Genomic DNA, 19,580 nt, shown 5'->3' on the forward strand with positions numbered 1-19,580 from the left:
TATACTGGTGAAATAAGAGGGGACAATAGAGACAAGAGATAGTAGAATCACCCAGAGATTAGCATCGGCAAGAAAGCCATCACCAAACTAGGCTGTGGAGATAGGGTAGTAATGATATTAATTATCCTTAGAGTCAGAATCAGAGTCAGTTCCAGGCTGAAACCATGAAGGAGATGGTGCCTGAGGTAGAGAGGAAGAGAAGAAATAACAGCAATTTCTCTCTTTCTCCTACCCTCTAATGTCCTTCCAGAGCCTGCTGGAAACAGGCTGTAGTGTCTGGCTACCTGAGATAAAGAACAAAGTATGGAGAAGATGTGCAAAGATTCTGAACACATTCAAGTCCCAGCCTTGACAGTTTATTCTTTTTGGCACTCAACATCTACTTTCCTCCTACTATGCATTTCTTAAAAAAATTTGTTTTCCCTAATTTTACTTACCTATTTTTGGTTGTGCTGAGTCTTCATTGCTGCATGGGCTTTTCTCTATTTGTGGCAAGTGGGGGCTACTCCGCATTGTGGTGCACAGCCTACTCATTGCTGTGACTTCTCTTGTTTCAGAACACAAGCTCTAGGCAAATAGTCAGTAGTTGCAGCATGCAGGCTTAGTAGTTGTGGCTCCTGGGTTCTAGAGCTTGGGCTCAGTAGTTGTGGTATATGGGCTTTAGTCACTCTGAGACATGTGGAATCTTCCAGGACCCATCAACTTGTGTCCCCTGCATTGGAAGGTTGATTCTTATCCACTGCACCACCACGTCAGTCTCCACCATGTATTTGTTATACAATTGCACAAATTAAAAAAAAAACAGTGATGCAGTATTTTAATTGAATAATATTAAGGATTTTTGTTCAGTTACTCAGTTGTGTCTGACTCTTTGTGACCCCATGGGCTGCAGCACAACAGGCTTCCCTGTCCTTTACTATCTGTCGGAGTTTGCTCAAACTCATGTCCATTGACTTGGTAATGCCATCCAAACATCTCCTCTTCTGTTGCCCCCTTCTCCTGCCTCCAGCATCAGGGTATTTTCTAATGAGTCAGCTCTTTGCATAAGGTGACCAAAATACTGGACCTTCAGCTTCAGCATCAGTCCCTTCAATGAATATTCAAGGTTGATTTCCTTTAGGATGGACTGGTTTGATCTCCTTGCTGCCAAGGGACTCTCGAGAGTACCACAGTTCAAAAGCATCAATTCTTCAGCACTCAGCCTTCATGTTCCAACTCTCACATTAGATCCATATCAGATCTAATCCCTGAATCTATTTGTCACTTCCACTGTATAATCATGAAGGATTTGATTTATGTCATACCTGAATGGCCTAGTGGTTTTCCCTACTTTCTTTAATTTAAGTCTGATTTTGGCAATAAGGAGTTCATGATCTGAGCCACAGTCAGCTCCAGTCTTGTTTTTGCTGACTGTATAGAGCTTCTCCATCTTTAGCTGCAAAGAATATAATCAATCTGATTTTGGTATTGACCATCTGGCGATGTCCATATGTAGAGTCATCTGTTGTATTGTTGGAAGATGGTAGAAGACCAGTGTTTTATCTTGGCAAAACTCTGTTAGCCTTTCCCCTGCTTCATTTTGTACTCCGAGGTCAGACTTAACTGTTACTCCAGGTGTCTCTTGACTTCCTACTTTTGCATTCCAGTCCCCTATGATGAAAAGGACATCTTTTTTTGTGTGTTAGTTCTAGAAGTTCTTGTAGGTCATCATAGAACCATTCAACCTCATCTTCTTCAGCATTAGTGGTTGGGGCATAGACTTGGATTACCGTGCTATTGAATGGTTTGCCTTGGAAACAGAGATCATTCTATTGTTTTGAGATTGTATCCAAGTACTGCCTTTTGGACTCTTCTGTTGACTATGATGGCTACTCCATTTCTTCTAAGAGATTCTTACCTACTGTAGTAGATATAATGGTCATCTGAATTAAATTTGCCCATTCCAGTCCCTTTTAGTTCACTGATTCCTAAAATGTCAATGTTCACTTTTGCCATCTCCTGTTTGACCACTTCCAATGTACCTTGATTCATGGACCTAATATTCCAGGTTTCTCTGCAGTATTCTTCTTTACAGCATAGGACTTTACTTTCACCACCAGACACATCCACAACTGGGCTTCATTTCCATTTTGACTCAGCCTCTTCATTTGCTCTGGAGTTCCTTCTCCACTCCTCTCCAGTAGCATATTGGACACCTACTGACCTGAAGGGTTCATTTTTCAGTGTTATATCTTTTTGCCTTTTCATGAATGGATACAGATGATGTCGATGTCATATACAATGTAATATTACTCAGCCATAAAAAAGAACAAAATGCCATTTGCAGCAACGTGGATGGACCTGGATATTGTCAGGAAAAGGAAGGAAAGAAGTCAGAAAAAAAAAAAGGAAAAATATCATATGACATTACTTATATGTGGAATCTTAAGAAAATGGTAGAAATGAAGTTATTTTAAAAAGATACACATGTAGAAAACAAATTTATGATTAGCAACTTATAAGAAGGGGCAGAAAAATTGAGAGATTGACTTATATCCATTATAATATATAGAATAGATAATAAATTTGTATGCAGGTCAGGAAGCAACAGTTAGAACTGGACATGGAACAACAGACTGGTTCCAAATAGGAAAATGAGTATGTCAAGGCTGTATATTGTCACCCTGCTTATTTAACTTCTATGCAGAGTACATCATGAGAAACACTGGGCTGGAAGAAGCACAAGCTGGAATCAAGATTGCTGGGAGAAATCTCAATAACCTCAGATATGCAGATGACACCACCCTTATGGCAGAAAGTGAAGAACTAAGGAGCCTCTTGATGAAAGTGAAAGAGGAGAGTGAAAAAGTTGGCTTACAGCTCAACATTCAGAAAATGAAGATCATGGCATCTGGTCCCATCACTTCATGGGAAATAGATGGGGAAACAGTGGAAACAGTGTCAGACTTTATTTTGGGGGGCTCCAAAATCACTGCAGATGGTGACTGCAGCCATGAAATTAAAAGACGCTTACTCTTGGAAGGAAAGTTATGACCAACCTAGATAGCATATTGAAAAGCAGAGACATTACTTTGCCAACAAAGGTCCATCTAGTCAAGGGTATGGTTTTTCCAGTGGTCATATACGGATGTGAGAGTTGGACTGTGAAGAAAGCTGAGCGCCGTAGAATTGATGCTTTCGAACTGTGGTGTTGGAGAAGACTCTTGAGAGTCCCTTGGACTGCAAGGAGATCCAACCAGTCTATTCTGAAGGAGATCAGCCCTGGGATTTCTTTGGAAGGAATGATGCTAAAGCTGAAACTCCAGTACTTTGGCCACCTCATGCGAAGAGTTGACTCATTGGAAAAGACTCTGATGCTGGGAGGGATTGGGGGCAGCAGGAGAAGGGGACGACAGAGCATGAGATGGCTGGATGGCATCACTGACTCGATGGACGAGAGTCTGAGTGAACTCCGGGAGTTGGTGATGGACAGGGAGGCCTGGTGTGCTGCGATTCATGGGATTGCAAAGAGTCAGACACGACTGAGCGACTGAACTGAACTGAAGGGCCCACTGTATCACACAGGGAACTCTACTCATCACTCTCTATTGATATATATGGGAAAATTTTCTTTAAAAAACAGTGGCTATATGTATATGTGTAAGTGATTCACTTTGCTATATACCTCAAACTAAAACAACATTGTAAATCAATGATATTTCAATAAAAATTTTAAAGTAAATAAAGAAATTTTCATGTCTACTCTCCTTCCTTGAGTGAAGCACTATGACCCATCTTGGGTTAAAGTAAGAAAGTGTTTTTGAAGGCTAGAATGAAAACACAGTAAAAAAGAAAGCCTTAAGAGATAGCTGCCCATACTTAACAGTCAATATCATATTTCTTTCTCAAATTGTCTAGGACTTTTTTAGTCAATCATACTTCACTTTCACTTTTCACTTTCATGCATTGGAGAAGGAAATGGCAACCCACTCTAATGTTCTTGCCTGGAGAATCCCCGGGACGGGGGAGCCTGGTGGGCTGCCGTCTATGAGGTCGCACAGAATCAGACACGACTGAAGTGACTTAGCAGCATAGTATAAAACTATGATGTAATCACTAATTTTGCAACAAACTATCAATCTTTCTATTCTTGAATGAGTGGGAATGAAATCATATGCAGGGAGGGAAGAAAAGGGACAGTTTTAGAAAGCAGTCATTAACAGCTATTGTGTGTGCAGTTACGGACTGAAAAAAGGCAATAGTGTGTAACCAAATATGCACATACAAAACAAACAAAAAAACCCAAATCTTAGAGGAAAGAATTTCATGGAGGACTGAATGAAAAGAATAAAATTTGAGAGAAATTCAGTTCAGATGAGGTTGAGAACAGTCATCGTCACCAAAGAGTAGAAGGTTATGAGGACCAGAGCAGTGGTGTTATTGAGGAGCTTGGGGGTTGAAAAACGGAATGCGAAGGATTCCACGTTCTGAAGGGTTGTCACGGAAGGAACGCAGGCAAACTCAGACATACATAAATTTAGTGGGTGATGAGTCAATGCAATTAGGACTATAATATAGTTCATTAAATGGAGAGAGGAAATTCATATTTGGGGAGTTCATTTATTTTCCAAACAACAACTTCATGGATTACAAGTGTAAAGTAATGTCATTACATTTTACCAAAGCTTGGATCATGGGGATTGGATTAAGTAGGTTTCAACGGTTTGACTTCAATAAATGGCATCCAAAATCTAATCAATCAACTTTTCCAAATCTAATCATGTGCACCTATAAGGGCTAATAACTCTATAGCTTGTTAAGAAATGGGCGTGGTCCTCAGATCATATATAAAGCATCCAGCAAAGATCCAAGCTCTTTTTCTCCAGACGTCAGAGCTGTTGTGTTTGGAGTTGGCTGGTCTGTAGATACTTTTGAGTTTCTGCCACAAGAAGGTGAGTACCTAAACTCCAACCTGAATATAACAGAGTTACTTACTGCATAAGACTGGAAAATTTCATTAACAGAACCCAAAGGTGAGTTTGATGAAGGTACAATGATTCTTCTATGTTCAATTAAGTAAACTGTAATGGTAATTGTGGACAAAAAATATTTTTTTAAATTTCAACAGTAATATCTATATGTGAGCACTGAATCAAGCATTTATTCCATGTGAGATTTGTAGACAAATTACTTATTTTACTCACTCTATGTCAAGTCACTTCCTTACAGATTGGGGGTAAAAATAGAAAACTGGTTAGCATTGTTCAGAAGATTAAAATAGTTATATATTACACATGTGTAATATCATGTATGAAACGAGTTGCCAGTCCAGGTTCAATGCACGATACTGGATGCTTGGGGCTGGGATGACCCAGAGGGATGGTGTGGGGAGGGAGGAGGGAGGAGGGTTCAGGATGGGGAGCACATGTATACCTGTGGTGGATTCGTTTTGATGTTTGGCAAAACTAATACAGTGTTTCAGGTTTAAAAATAAAATAAAAGAAAAAATAAATAAATAAAATTATATAACTATTTTATTTATTTATTTTTTATTTTATTATTTAATTTATTTAAATATTTATTTTATTATTTAATTTATTTAAATAAAAATAAATTATTATTTAATTTATATAGAAATTTTCCAGTCTTATGCAGTAAGTAACTCTGTTAAATTCAGGTTGGAGTTTAGGTACTCACCTTCTTGTGGCAGAAACTCAAAAGTATCTACAGACCAGCCAACTCCAAACACAACAGCTCTGACGTCTGGAGAAAAAGAGCTTGGATCTTTGCTGGATGCTTTATATATGATCTGAGGACCACGCCCATTTCTTAACAAGCTATAGAGTTATTAGCCCTTATAGGTGCACATGATTAGATTTGGAAAAGTTGATTGATTAGATTTTGGATGCCATTTATTGAAGTCAAACCGTTGAAACCTACTTAATCCAATCCCCATGATCCAATGAAATTGGATCTAATGAATTGGATCTAATGAAATTGATCTAATCCAATGCCTAGAAATAGTAAGCAACACGTATTAGGTTCTCCTATTATTTTCATATTATCATGATCATTAATGTTATCAGTATAGAAGTGATTATATTCATAATGAATTCTTTGCCAGTTTCTAGCCCATTCTAAACTGAGCTTACTGTATTTCCTCTTCATCAAACTCTGTCCTTATTTGATGGACATTTTAGTCCATGGCGTTAGGTTCTATACTACTGAACATTTTGTGGTCATTGATCAGAAGTCTGTAATGGCCCTCTCAATAATTTCTACCTATAAATATAACTGCACACATCACTGCTCATAATTTTTCCAAAGGCATCTTAAACCTGATGTTATAATTGTTTAATTAAGCAAGGGTTTACTTTCTGTCTCTTTTGACCAGAGCTAAATTTTCAGCCTTGGAAAGAAGTAGCCTGTTACATTCAACTTCTCATAGACAGGGAAGATAACAAGAATCGTGTAGTTAAACCAAATACTTAGTCACAATGTGTGATAACTGAAATTATATCTTCATGCCCACTTTCCTTTATCCAAATATTTTCCATTTAAATATTTGTCTTAATTAAATTTTTAATTTAATTAAAGATTAGATTGGCTCTTGTTCAAGCAAGCAGGTAGTTTTCTTAGGTTTGGAAGATGACACCAATATTGAAAATATCTGTTGCAGATATTTTATCTGTAATATTAAGTTATTTAATCATTTTTATTTTCCACTACCTTTTAGGTCATTAGATGTGTTTAGGTCTTAAAAGACATTCCTAAAAACATGAGTATTTATAAAACCCATAGAACTCCTAAAGTGTTCAACATGATGTATACATTTCATAGACTTTACAAAGAAGAGCATGAGTTAAATGGGCGAAATTAATCAGAATACCTTCTTGTAAAGATCATACTTGTTACCTTTTTAAAACCATTAGTTTGCAGTCTGGAATTGAAGTTTTCAGAATGGATCCAATCAACCAATAGGGACTCCCAAGAAGTGGCATTTGTCAAAGAAAGAAATATTAGAAACAAAGAGGATATGAAATTGCTTACATTAACTACAACTCTGGAATTTCTAGTGTAGACAGGAAACCTTGTGTACATTCAAACATTTTTCTTTTGTTTTAAAAACCAGCTGATTAATTTTTAGTGATTATTGTTGTAGCTTGAATGTTCACTAGTTCAAAATATGACCAACTCTGATGATCTAAACTGATTTCAGGAAAAATAGTTTTCCTGAACTAGATAAAACATATTTTTTTTTATTTCTTTTTGTCTTAAAGGAAGGAGTTTTACTATTTAAGTTGGAAGCAAACACTGAAATGTTTATAGTTTCAGAACTTCAAAATTAAAGCCAGCATTGATTATATTAAGTTTAAAATGTTTGCAAACAATTTTACTTGTCTTTAAAAGAAGCACATGTTATACTTCAAAGCAAAAGAGAACATTAGCGTAGAGATGAAGTGTGTGCAGGTTCAGGATCTAGTCAGTGAGTCATGAAGAGCCAGAAAGAAAGATAGAGACAGACTGAGAATACATATGTACTTCTAAACCAATCAGCTAATAAAAGTAACTCTGGAATCATCCTAACATTTACCCTCTGATCTAATCTTTAGCTTTTCCATGTAATTTAGGTATGACTGAGATCATGGTTTATTTTATACAAAAAAAGATGTTAGGGGCTCTCTATCTAATTTCATCATTTGTATCAAACCATGATCCCAACCTCTCTGTATTCAACATTTCTAGATTTGTATTGGGGGGTAAGTAAATATGGAAATTAATTAGGAGTTCAAGACAAGACTTTGTCCAAAGGATTTATTTTCCCTGATCAGGGCAGAAGAAAGACTTTCTCTCTCTTGTACTCTCTATTTCTCTCTTTCATTTTTAGAAACATGGATTCAGACACACTGGAAGCCTTCCAGAGTGAACTCACCTGCTCCATCTGCATGAACTGCTTCTTGGACCCCATCACCATAGACTGTGGGCACAGCTTCTGCCGTCCCTGTCTCAGCCTTTGCTGGGAAGAAGGCCAGACTCCAAGGAGCTGCCCTGAGTGCAGGGGAATAGCAGAGAGCCCTGATTTCCAAACCAATATTGTCCTCAAGAGGCTGGCTTCCCTTGTCAGACAGACCAAAGTTGACCACGACCACAGCTCTGAGGAGCAGATCTGTGTGACACACCAGGAAGCCAAAGGCCTCTTCTGTGAGGTTGACCAGACCCTGCTCTGTGGGCCCTGCTCTGAACGCCCCGAGCACGCAGCTCACAGCCACAGCCCAATACACAGGGCTGCTGAGGAGTCCCGGGTAGGTGATGCCTCTAGAGCAGTTTGGGATCTAGAGGCTCCTAAGTCAGAGAGGAAGACGAGGATGCTGTGATGGTGGTGGGGATGGAGATAGTGGAGGTGGGATTTCTGAATGTGGATCCTCACATATAATGTGTGCTCTCAGTGTTGTTGCCCAATTGTCCACACGTGTAGAAATGCAGCATCCCGGGAAGGGTGGCGCCAGGGCCACAGGCTTCTGATGGGAGCTTGAGGCTTTCTTACTTGTGCTGTATTAGAGTCTGAGTGTCAATTTCTTAGGAAAAGGATTTCATCATCTTTTAAGTTCCCCCAATTCTCTAGTATGCGTTTCTGTCACTTTAACACTGAAATGTTCCAATCAAATTAGATTCAGTGGGAAAACAGGACCACAGTACTCTAACTCAAGATTTCTGTGTTACCAACAACTGCCTTTGCTCATGAATAAGGGGATAAAACTTATGATGTCATCTTCCATGTCACTAAATCTCATGGGTATTTTTCAGGAGAAACTTCTGAATAGAATGGATTATTTATGGGGAATGAGAGAAAAAGTGCAACTCATTCTGACTCAGGAAGCTAAAAAAGCTCGGTCATTTAAGGTAAGAATAAAAATATTCCTATTTATTTGTATAGATATTGATAGAATGCTAGCTTAGATGTTTAGGTCAATATAAGTTCCCCTTAAAGGATATTGGTCTCTTTTTTGGAAAAGTATTGTTTTCAAATGACCTATCAGTAATCACAATTAGAACAGGCCTATGCATTCTAGTTCGAAGAATACTGGTATGTAGGAGAACCAAAGCATGAAAAGCATGCCTAGGCCAATTTTGAAGGTTTGAATGAATGTTCTCAGACTTGAAGTATAAGACAACATTGCACTCAGTGTGACTGAGAAGGAGAGGAGAGTAGTACCTAGAGGGAAAACAGAGCATATTTTAAAAACTTTACTAAGTGGGATTTGCCTCATAGAAGAATACTTGGAAAAATCAGGGAAAGAAAAAAAGACTAAAACAACATTCAGGTTAGAAAGGAAATAATTGATAGAGTAAGAACCCTGAGGTTTTGGAGAAGACTCTTGAGAGCCCCTTGGACTTCAAGGAGATCCAACCAGTCCATCCTAAAAGAAATTAGTCCTGAATATTTTTTGGAAGGACTGATGCTGAAACTAAAACTCCAGTGGTTTGACCACCTGATGGGAAGAACTGACTTATTGGAAAAGACCCTGATTCTGGGAAAGATTGAGGGCTGGAGGAGAGGGGGATGACAGAGGCTGAGATGGTTGGATGATCACTGACTCGATGGACATGAGTTTGAGCAAGTTCTGGGAGTTGGTGTTGGACAGGGAGGCCTGGCGTGCTGCAGTCTATGGGATGGCAAAGAGTTGGACACAACTGAGGGACTGATCTGAAGAACCCTGAAGAATCCTGCTAGGAAGAGAGCCTGGGACCACTCATATTGCTTGATTTATACACAAACAGAGACTAAGCACTAAGAGAAAGGATGGACAGGAAGGACCAACAAATATTCAAGACTTTTTGATGTGTTAGGCAAAAATTTTTCAAGAGCTTTTTTGATGATATTTGGGAAATAATATTTGAGATTTTCTTTTGAATGTGAACATAATCAATGCTTTGAATCCACTATCCCCTCAGAAGTTTGTGGCCTTAAGGAAAGAGATGATCAAACTTGAATATCAGAGGATGCATCCAATGCTCCAGGGGGAGGAGCAACTGCACCTGGAGGCCCTGGAGCGAGAAGCAAACGAGATTTGTCACCGACTCAAGGAGAGTGTGTTCACATTGTCTCAGTACAGAGAAAGTCTGAAAGAAATGTACGGAGAGCTGACTGAGTTGTGCCACAAGCCGGACATGGAGCTGCTCCAGGTGAGAAAGGAGGGTTTCAGACAGAGAAACACTCTTCTGGACGAGCTGCTGTGCCACTGAAATGTTCCCTGCATATGCTGTTACTCTCAGCTAAGGGATGGTGCTCCCTGACCCCCATTATTGCGTTTGTCAAATCCCCTGTTTTATCATATCATGGTAATCTTAGGAAGATTTTTGCCCTTTTTCTAGCTAACATAGGGCCAGATATGTTCGGTTTGATCCAGAGTACTATTCAGACAGATGATCCAAAATCAGCAATATTCTGTGACCAGGGGTCAAGTTAACTTCTTGGAATAAATCTCAGTAGATGTTATCCTAAACCTCTGTCACTTGCTGTTATCCCAAACTTAGTGCAGACATTAAGGTTTTGCCCATTTTCTAAGCAAGATTGTCAGAATTGGTCATTAGTTTCAAGGCACTCTAGAGTTCATCTTATATGGTTCCCATTTTTGCTTTAATTGTTATCATAGATGGTGAGATCGCTCCTTGGGAGTGGCATGGGCAATGAGTGACATTGGAATCCTAGATGTGGCTGCATCATTGAACACACTCTTCCTGGCCTCCTTCCTTCCTTAATGTGCCCCGAGGAAGCCCATCATGTTTTACTTTAAGCTCTGTTATTAAGATGGCTTCTGATTGTTCCTTAGAAGAGAATTAGAAAAACAATACGTTATTGAACAATCAGGAATAGTACAGAAGATGTGAAAGGACAGAACTCTCATGATTAACATCATCTTTTTTTTTTTTTTTCATTGCAGGCCTTGGGAAATGTATCAGAGATGTGAGTATAAATTAATGATTTTTAATTCTGATCAACTTTCTCTGTTTGATTAAGTGGGTTACACATTTCTTTCTTGGTACCATTGGAAATTGCTTTCAGCTCCTCCTGAATATCTAAATTCCAGAATGCAAAGTCTCTTATTGAAAATGCATAGTATTTGCAGATATCTTATAAGCATGCTCCCATACACTTTAAGCCATTTGTAGACTACTTATGTGTGTGTGTTTGTGTGTGCTAAGTTGCTTCAGTCCTGTCCAACTCTTTGTGACTCTATGGACTGAAGCCTGCCAGGCTCCTCTGTCCGTGGGATTCTCCAGGCAACACCTAATAGATAAATGCAATTTAAATAATATGTAAATAGTTCATTGTTATTTGGCATTTTCAAGTTTTACCTTTTGGATCTTTCTTAAAGTTTTTTCTAAGCATTTTCCATTCAGAACCAGAGTGGAGGGATGGTTGGAGTGATAGTTTGAGAATATGGAATTGACATATATATGCACTAAGCCGTGTCTGGCTCTTTGTGAGCCCATGGATTGAAACCCTCCAGGCTCCATGGAATTTTCTGGGCAAGAATACTGGAGTAAGTTGGCATGCCCTACTCCAGAGGATCTTCTTGACCCAGGGACCAAACCCATGTTTCATGTCTCCTTCATTGGCAGGCGGGTTCTTTACTACTAGCACCATCTGGGAAGCTCACAATAAACTTTAGTGAAGGGAATTTTCTAAGCTATCAAAAAGGAAGCACCTACCATAGGGAGTTGGAAGACGAATAAGAGAGTGAAGAGGGAGATTCCCTAAGAATGGAAAAAAGTGCTATGATTTTGTTCCTAGGAGTAGCAGTGACTCAGCCTGTTTCATCACAGCAAGCCCTCTTGTACGCAGGACCTCAGAGGGAGGGCTTCCTCGTGTTCTCTGGGATACTAGGCTTCCAGGACCAGGGAAGCCAGGCTTGAATTGGATTCCCTTGCTGGGCTGACAAGAGCAAAGCTGTCTCGCTCAGTGAACTCTTCCTTGTGTTAATAGAATGTATCCTTGATGACTACTTGCTATCTCAAGTCTCAAAGGAATTTCCTGAATTTTCTGGTCTCTGTAAACTGCCCAGGATCTTTGCATTACCTGAGATGGAATAGAGGGAGGGAATGAAGTTCAATGAGTTGAAAACTGAAATCATGTCTTGGAAGAATGGGGAAGTTGCAATTTGATATAACTTACATTTAGAAAAGAATATAGTAACATTTTTATATTCCCAAGTGTGTAGAATATAATACATATGCAATTAACCAAAAAATAAGAGAATTATGACAACATATACAGGAATAATTTTTTTTTTTAATGTTCATATGATTAGCCTTTGGCCTTGACATATATTGATGTCATTTGTTACAGGACTGACTTGGTAGAGATGCAGAAGCCTCAGTCAGTGAACCCAGAGCTCACTTGTTGGCCTGTCCCTGGAATCCTAGACATGCTGAACAACTTCAGAGGTAAGAGTCATCCGTGTGGTGATCAGGACTGTGTTTCATGAGAGCTTCCTAGGAAGGAACTTTCTTCTCTTATTTTACTTTTTCTGACATCAAGTTAGTACATAACTTTACAAAGTTGCTACATATTTTCTGCCTATATTAATACGATTGCAGTTGAGCTTTGCAACCTACAGTTTACTGACGATTTAAAGCCAGACATATATTTATGTCATAGACAGAGCAAGAAAAGAACAACCAGGTTGCTCATGTGATTACAAAGAAATAGAATTTAGTTTTGTGATGATCAATTAATCAAAATATCAATCAATATTTTGTTTACTCAGTTATTTCACTCTTGAAAGTTAAATATGTCCTTGCTGGGTTCTAATATGCTCTATATTATAACTGCCTTTATAAAAAACTGCATTGTAAAAGAATATTTGCTATCAGAAAAAATCAACAAGAAAGACTAAAATGGCTTAAGTAGAATGATTGTATTGCTATTGGATCAATCTCAAAACAACTGAAGGATATGTGAACATGGTTAGCCAGAACATACTTTTATTTATTTATTTTTAATTTTTAAAAAATATTTTATTTTATTTGTTATTTATAAAATAATATTTTTATTTATTTGTTTTTACTTTACTATATTGTTTTGGTTTTGCCGTACATCAACATGAGTCCGCCACGGATGTACAAGTGTTCCCCATCCTGAATCCCCCTCCCACTACCCTCCCCATACCATCCCTCTGGCTCATCCCAGTGCACCAGCCCTGAGCATCCTATATCATGGATCAAACCTGGACTGGTGATTCATTTCACATATGATAATATACATGTTTCAATGCCATTCCCCCAAATCATCCCACCCTCACCCTCTCCCAGAGTCCAAAAGACTGCTCTATATATCTGTGTCTCTTTTGCTGTCTTGCATACAGGGTTATCATTACCATCTTTCTAAATTCCATATATATGCTTTATTATACTGTATTGGTGTTTTTCTTTCTGGCTGACTTCACTCTGTATAATAGGCTCCGGTTTCATCCACCTCATTAGAACTGATTCAAATGGATTATTTTTAATGGCTGAGTAATATTCCATTGTATATATGTACCACAGATTTCTTATCTATTCATCTGCTGATGGACATATAGGCTGCTTCTGTGCCCTGGCTATTATAAACAGTGCTGCAATGAACATTGGGGTATACGTGTCTCTTTCAGTTCTGGTTTCCTCGGTGTTTATGCCCAGCAGTGGATTGCTGTGTCGTTTGGCAGTTCTATTTCCAGGTTTTTAAGGAATCTCCACACTGTTATCCATAGTGGCTGTACTAGTTTGCATTCCCACCAACAGTGTAAGAGGTTCCGTTTTCTCCACACCCTCTCCATCATTTATTGCTTGTAGACTTTTGGATAGCAGCCATTCTGACTGGCGTGAAATGGTCCCTCATTGTGGTTTTGATTTGCATTTCTCTGATAATGAGTGATGTTGAGCATCTTTTCATGTGTTTGTTACCCATCTGTATGTCTTCTCTGGAGAAATGTCTATTTAGTTCTTTGGCCCATTTTTTTGATTGGGTCGTTTATTTTTCTGGAATTGAGCTGCAGGAGTTGCTTGCATATATTTGAGATTAGTTGTTTGTCAGCTGCTTCATTTGCTATTATTTTCTCCCATTCTGAAGGCTGTCTTTTCACCTTGCTTATAGTTTTCTTTGTTGTGCAGAAGCTTTTAATTTTAATTAGGTCCCATTGCTTTTATTTCCAGTATTCTGGGAGGTGGGTCATAGAGGATCCTGCTGTGATTTATATCAGAGAGTGTTTTGCCTATGTTCTCTTCTAAGAGTTTTATAGTTTCTGGTCTTACATTTAGATCTTTAATCCATTTTGAGTTTATTTTTGTGTATGGTGTTAGAAAGTGTTCTAGTTTCATTCTTTTACAAGTGGTTGACCAGTTTTACCAGCACCACTTGTTAAACAGATTGTCTTTTCTCCATTGTATGTTCTTGCTTCCTTTGTCAAAGATAAGGTGTCCATAGGTGCATGGGTTTATCTCTGGGCTTTCTATTTTGTTCCATTGATCTATATTTCTGTCTTTGTGCCAGTACCGTACTGTCTTGATGACTGTGGCTTTGTAGTAGAGCCTGAAGTCAGGCAGGTTGATTCCTGCAGTCCCATTCTTCTTTCTCAAGATTGCTTTGGCTATTCGAGGTTTTTTTGTATTTCCATACAAATTGTGAAATTATTTGTTCTAGCTCTGTGAAGAACACTGTTGGTAGCTTGATAGGGATTGCATTGAATCTATAGATTGCTTTGGGTAGTATACTCATTTTCACTATACTGATTCTTCCAATCCATGAACACGGTATATTTCTCCATCTATTTGTGTCCTCTTTGATTTCTTTCACCAGTGTTTTATAGTTTTCTATATATAGGTCTTTTTTTTCTTTAGGTAGATATATTCCTAAGTATTTTATTATTTTCATTGCAATGGTGAATGGAATTGTGTCCTTAATTTCTCTTTCTATTTTCTCATTATTAGTGTATAGGAATGCAAGGGATTTCTGTGTGTTGAGTTTATATCCTGCAACTTTACTCTATTCATTGATTAGTTCTAGTAATTTTCTGGTGGAGTCTTTAGGGTTTTCTATGTAGAGGATCATGTCATCTGCAAACAGTGAGAGTTTTACTTCTTCCTTTCCAATTTGGATTCCTTTTATTTCTTTTTCTGCTCTGATTGCTGTGGCCAAAACTTCCAAAACTATGTTGAATAGTAGTGGTGAGAGTGGGCACCCTTGTCTTGTTCCTGACTTTAGGGGAAATGCTTTCAATTTTTCACCATTGAGGATAATGTTTGCTGTGGGGTTGTCATATATAGCTTTTATTATGTTGAAGTGTGTTCCTTCTATTCCTGCTTGCTGGAGGGTTTTTATCATAAATGGATGTTGAATTTTGTCAAAGGCTTTCTCTGCATCTATTGAGATAATCATATGGCTTTTATTTTTCAATTTGTTAATGTGGTGTATTACATTGATTGATTTGCAGATATTGAAGAATCCTTGCATCCCTGGGATAAAGCAAACTTGGTCATGATGTATGATCTTTTTAATGTGTTGTTGGATTCTGATTGCTAGAATTTTGTTAAGGATTTTTGCATCTATGTTCATCAGTGATATTGGCCTGTGGTTTCCTTTTTTGGTGGCCTTTATCAGGTTTTGGTATTAGGGTGATGGTGGCCTCATTGAATGAGTTCAGAACATACTTTTAGAAGCTCCCAAATTATTCATTTATGCCTTTTCATAAAATTTTGGACCTTTGAAAATAATTGGTACAGAATATACCCCAATAAATGTCCATATGATAGTAACATGTCATCCACATGTTTCATGGTATTAAAGACAAAGGAGGCCTGGTGTGCTGCGATTCATGGGGTCACAGAGTCGGACACGACTGAGCGACTGAACTGAACTGAACTGAAAGACAAAGGAAATAAACAATTTCTAACAAAAGAAAAAAGAATGTTTAGGTTAGTCCTGCAGCAAAGTATCAAGAGACTGATATTAAATCAGATTTCACACAGTTCTTCATATGTCTTTTTTTCCTTTTGCTAGTTGATTTGAGGTGTTTCTATATGCTGTTGCTGCTGCTACTGCTGCTAAGTCACTTCAGTCGTGTCCGACTCTGCGACCCCATAGATGGCAGCCTACCAGGCTCCCCCGTCCCTGGGATTCTCTAGGCAAGAACACGGGAGTGGGTTGCCATTTCCTTCTCCAACGCATGAAAGTGAAAAGTGAAAGTGAAGTCGCTATATGCTGTAGATACCAATAATAATTATTCTTCACAGAAAACCAGTCTGAACTTCATCTGCCCTTTGTTTTTTGTTTCCTTGGAGGAAGGAAAATGAAAGAATTTATTGAGTCGAGAGATTCTATCTCTCATGACATGGAAATCCCAGTTGCTGACCTGATTTTTGTTCTCTCTGCAGTGGATAACGTTCTGCATCAGAAAATGACCTTTCATAATGTGAGCCTTTCTGAGGATAATACAAGTCTGATGTTTGGAGATGACGACCATGGCGTGTCCAGACAGCCCCAGGGTGGGGAGAGTTTTGTGGCCTGGGGAGCTCGGGCCTTCACCTCCGGCAGGCATTACTGGGAGGCGGATGTGACGCAGTCCTCCAACTGGATTCTGGGAGTCTGTAAAAACATCTTGACAAGTGATACCAGTATCAGCATTGATTCTGAAGAAGCATTTCTTCTCTTTTATGTGAATGTGAATGATCATTATAGTCTCTTCACCAACACTCGGCCCTCAGTTCAGTATGTGAAAAGGCCTCTGGGTAGGATTGGCGTGTTTCTGGATTATGACAATGGAGGTGTGAGCTTCTATGATGTTTTCAGGAGTTCCCTCATATATAGTTTCCTTCCTTCCTCCATCTCCTCCCCTCTGAAGCCTTTCCTTTGCCTTAGGTCTCCATGATTTTCCCACTTCTGGGACCATTTATTGAAACAACTTCTCTGGGAATATTGTCGCCCTTAACCTCATGTGAGGCCACAGGATACCTGACTGTCCGAGAACATTGTTACTTAAGGTAACATAATGATTGTATGTTTACAAAATGGCATAACCATGCTCTATGCATTAATTTGTTAATTAAACTTTCTTTTAATAAAAGTTTTTTATGGAATATTTAATAGAATATAATCCATTGCCTTTCTTCCTTTTTAAGTAACAATTCTATTAAACTAAAAATTATATACCATAAAGATCACTGCATTTAAACCACATGATTCAATGTCTTCTAGAAATATATAAAAAAGTGTGAAACCAGAAATATCTAATTCCAGAACATATCAATCACCCCCCCAAATTTCCAATGCCCATTAATGTTTACAAACTCTCTAAGCATATACCATCTCATCATAACATTGAGCAAACTTTCCTCAAATTAGTAGATAATTTTAGTACTTGATGGAAATTTCCAAGAAGGAAAAGACAGTATTTATCTTTTGTGGTGGTTTAGTCGCTATGTCATGTCTGACTCTTTTGTGACTCCACGGACTGTAGCCCACCAGGCTCCTCTGTCCATGGGATTCCCCAGGCAGGAATACTGGAGTGGGTTGACATTTCCTTCTCCAGGGGATCTTCCCAATCCAGGATTCGAACCCGGGTCTCCTGCATGCGAGGCACATTCTTTACTAGCGGAGCTATTAGGGAAGCTCTAAAATACTTTACTTATTTGTTTGCCTGCACTAGGTCTTAGCTGTGGCACGTGGCTCCAGAGCAGGCAAGGTCAGTAGCTGCAGCACGCAGGTTTAGTTGCTCCGGGCCAAGTCATCCTAGTTCCCTGACCAAGCGTTGAACCCGCCTTTGCCTGCATTGTGGGGAAGATTCTTATCTACTGATCCACAAGAGATGTCCTAAAATAGAATTTTACAGTAGATATTTTAAACCTCAAAATAATTGAATTTTTTGTGAATCTGTAAATCAGTTTCCTCTCTTTTGTTGACATCATCCCTAGCATTTTATGTCTATTATGTTATATATTTATCTTTTATGTTTTCACTATCCAATGCAGTATATAGAATACAAGTATTAGGTGGATCAATGAAAAATGCCTGAATTAATGAATTCATATAAATATGTATTAGTCCACCATTGACAAGGTTTTCTAAAATGTAGCTAAAGTAATAGACTGAGCTCAACACTTCACATTTAGTAAGCAAAATAAATGGGCTTCACTAAGTAACAAAGTAATTAGAAGAGACCATTTGAGCACAGGTTAGAAAGTGCTGTTCAGTGGTGTAATCCTATCTTCTTTTGTGATGATATGGTGGAAAGAGTGCCCTTAGAAGTCAATGGAATCCAAACAGAACTGCCATACGACTCAGAAATCCCACTGTTGGGCATAAACACCGAGGAAACGAGAACTGAAAGAGGCACGTGTACCCTGATGTTCATCACAGCACTGTTTACAATAGCTAGGACATGGAAGCAACCTAGGTGTCCATCAGCAGATGAATGGATAAGAAAACTGTGGTACATATACACAATGGAATATTACTCAGCTATTACAAAGAATGTATTTGAATCAGTTCTAATGAGGTGGATGAAATGGGAGCCTATTATACAGATTGAAGTCAGTCAGAAAGAAAAACACCAACACAGTATATTAAGGCATATATATGGAATTTAGAAAGATGGTAACAATGACCCTATATGCAAGACAGTGAAAGAGACACAGAGATAAAGAACAGACTTTTGGACTCTGTGGGAGAAGGCGAGGGTGGGATGATTTGAAAGAATGGCATTGAAACATGTATATTACCATATGTGAAACAGAGCGCCAGTCCAGGTTCGATGCATGAGGCAGGGTGCTCAGCGCCAGTGCACTGGGATGACCTTGAGGGATGGGATGGGGAGGGTGGTGGGAGGGGGTTCAGGATGGGGAACACATGTACACTCAGGGCTGATTCATGTCAGTGTATTGCAAAAACCACCACAATATTGTAAAGTCATTAGCCTCCAATTAAAAAAAATTTGTTTAATTAAAAAAAAAAGTCACTGGAATCCAAAAAGCAGGAAACCATATCTGAATACGATATATATGGAAATGTAATAAAAGTATACAGTTCCACATTGCTGACCCTAAAATATTCTTTCCTTTTATAGTAGCCTCTAAACATGATGGAAAAAGCAAGAGAGTTCCAGAAAAACATCTATTTCTGCTTTATTGACTATGCCAAAGCCTTTGACTATGTAGATCACAATAAACTGTGGAAAATTCTGAAAGAGATGGGAATACCAGACCACCTGACCTGTCTCTTGAGAAACCTATATGCAGGTCAGGAAGCAACAGTTCGAACTGGACATGGAACAGACTGGTTCCAAATAGGAAAAGGAGTCTGTCAAGGCTGTATATTGTCACCCTGCTTATTTAACTTCTATGCAGAGTACATCATGAGAAACGCTGGGCTGGAAAAAGCACAAGCTGGAATCAAGATTTCTGGGAGAAATATCAATAACCTCAGACATGCAGATGACACTACCCTTATGGTAGAAAGTGAAGAGGAACTAAAAAGCCTCTTGATGAAAGTGAGAGTGGAGAGTGAAAATTTTGGCTTAAAGTTCAACATTCAGAAAACAAAGATCATGGCATCTGGTCCCATCACT

General features: G+C 38.6%; 1 protein-coding gene across 4 annotated transcripts; it reads left to right on the plus strand.

Moving 5' to 3' along the window:
• Positions 1 to 4,424: 4,424 nt before the first annotated feature.
• On the plus strand, positions 4,425 to 17,111 carry LOC129652697 (tripartite motif-containing protein 64-like). 4 transcript variants are annotated; one of them, XM_055581582.1, is made up of 7 exons: positions 4,425 to 5,027; positions 7,868 to 8,282; positions 8,785 to 8,880; positions 9,934 to 10,164; positions 10,923 to 10,945; positions 12,332 to 12,429; positions 16,393 to 17,111. In XM_055581582.1, exons 2-7 carry the CDS (start codon positions 7,872 to 7,874, stop codon positions 16,884 to 16,886), a joined length of 1,353 nt encoding a protein of 450 aa, XP_055437557.1. In that variant the 5' UTR covers positions 4,425 to 5,027; positions 7,868 to 7,871; the 3' UTR covers positions 16,887 to 17,111. The 4 variants fall into 4 exon arrangements, with proteins under 4 accessions (XP_055437557.1, XP_055437559.1, XP_055437561.1 ...); XM_055581584.1 differs by having other exon boundaries at positions 4,425 to 5,012; XM_055581586.1 differs by having other exon boundaries at positions 4,425 to 4,931.
• The last annotated feature ends 2,469 nt before the right edge of the window (positions 17,112 to 19,580 follow it).

Source organism: Bubalus kerabau, chromosome 5 (genome assembly GCF_029407905.1).
Source record: "Bubalus kerabau isolate K-KA32 ecotype Philippines breed swamp buffalo chromosome 5, PCC_UOA_SB_1v2, whole genome shotgun sequence".
Taxonomy (NCBI): Eukaryota; Metazoa; Chordata; class Mammalia; order Artiodactyla; family Bovidae; genus Bubalus; species Bubalus kerabau.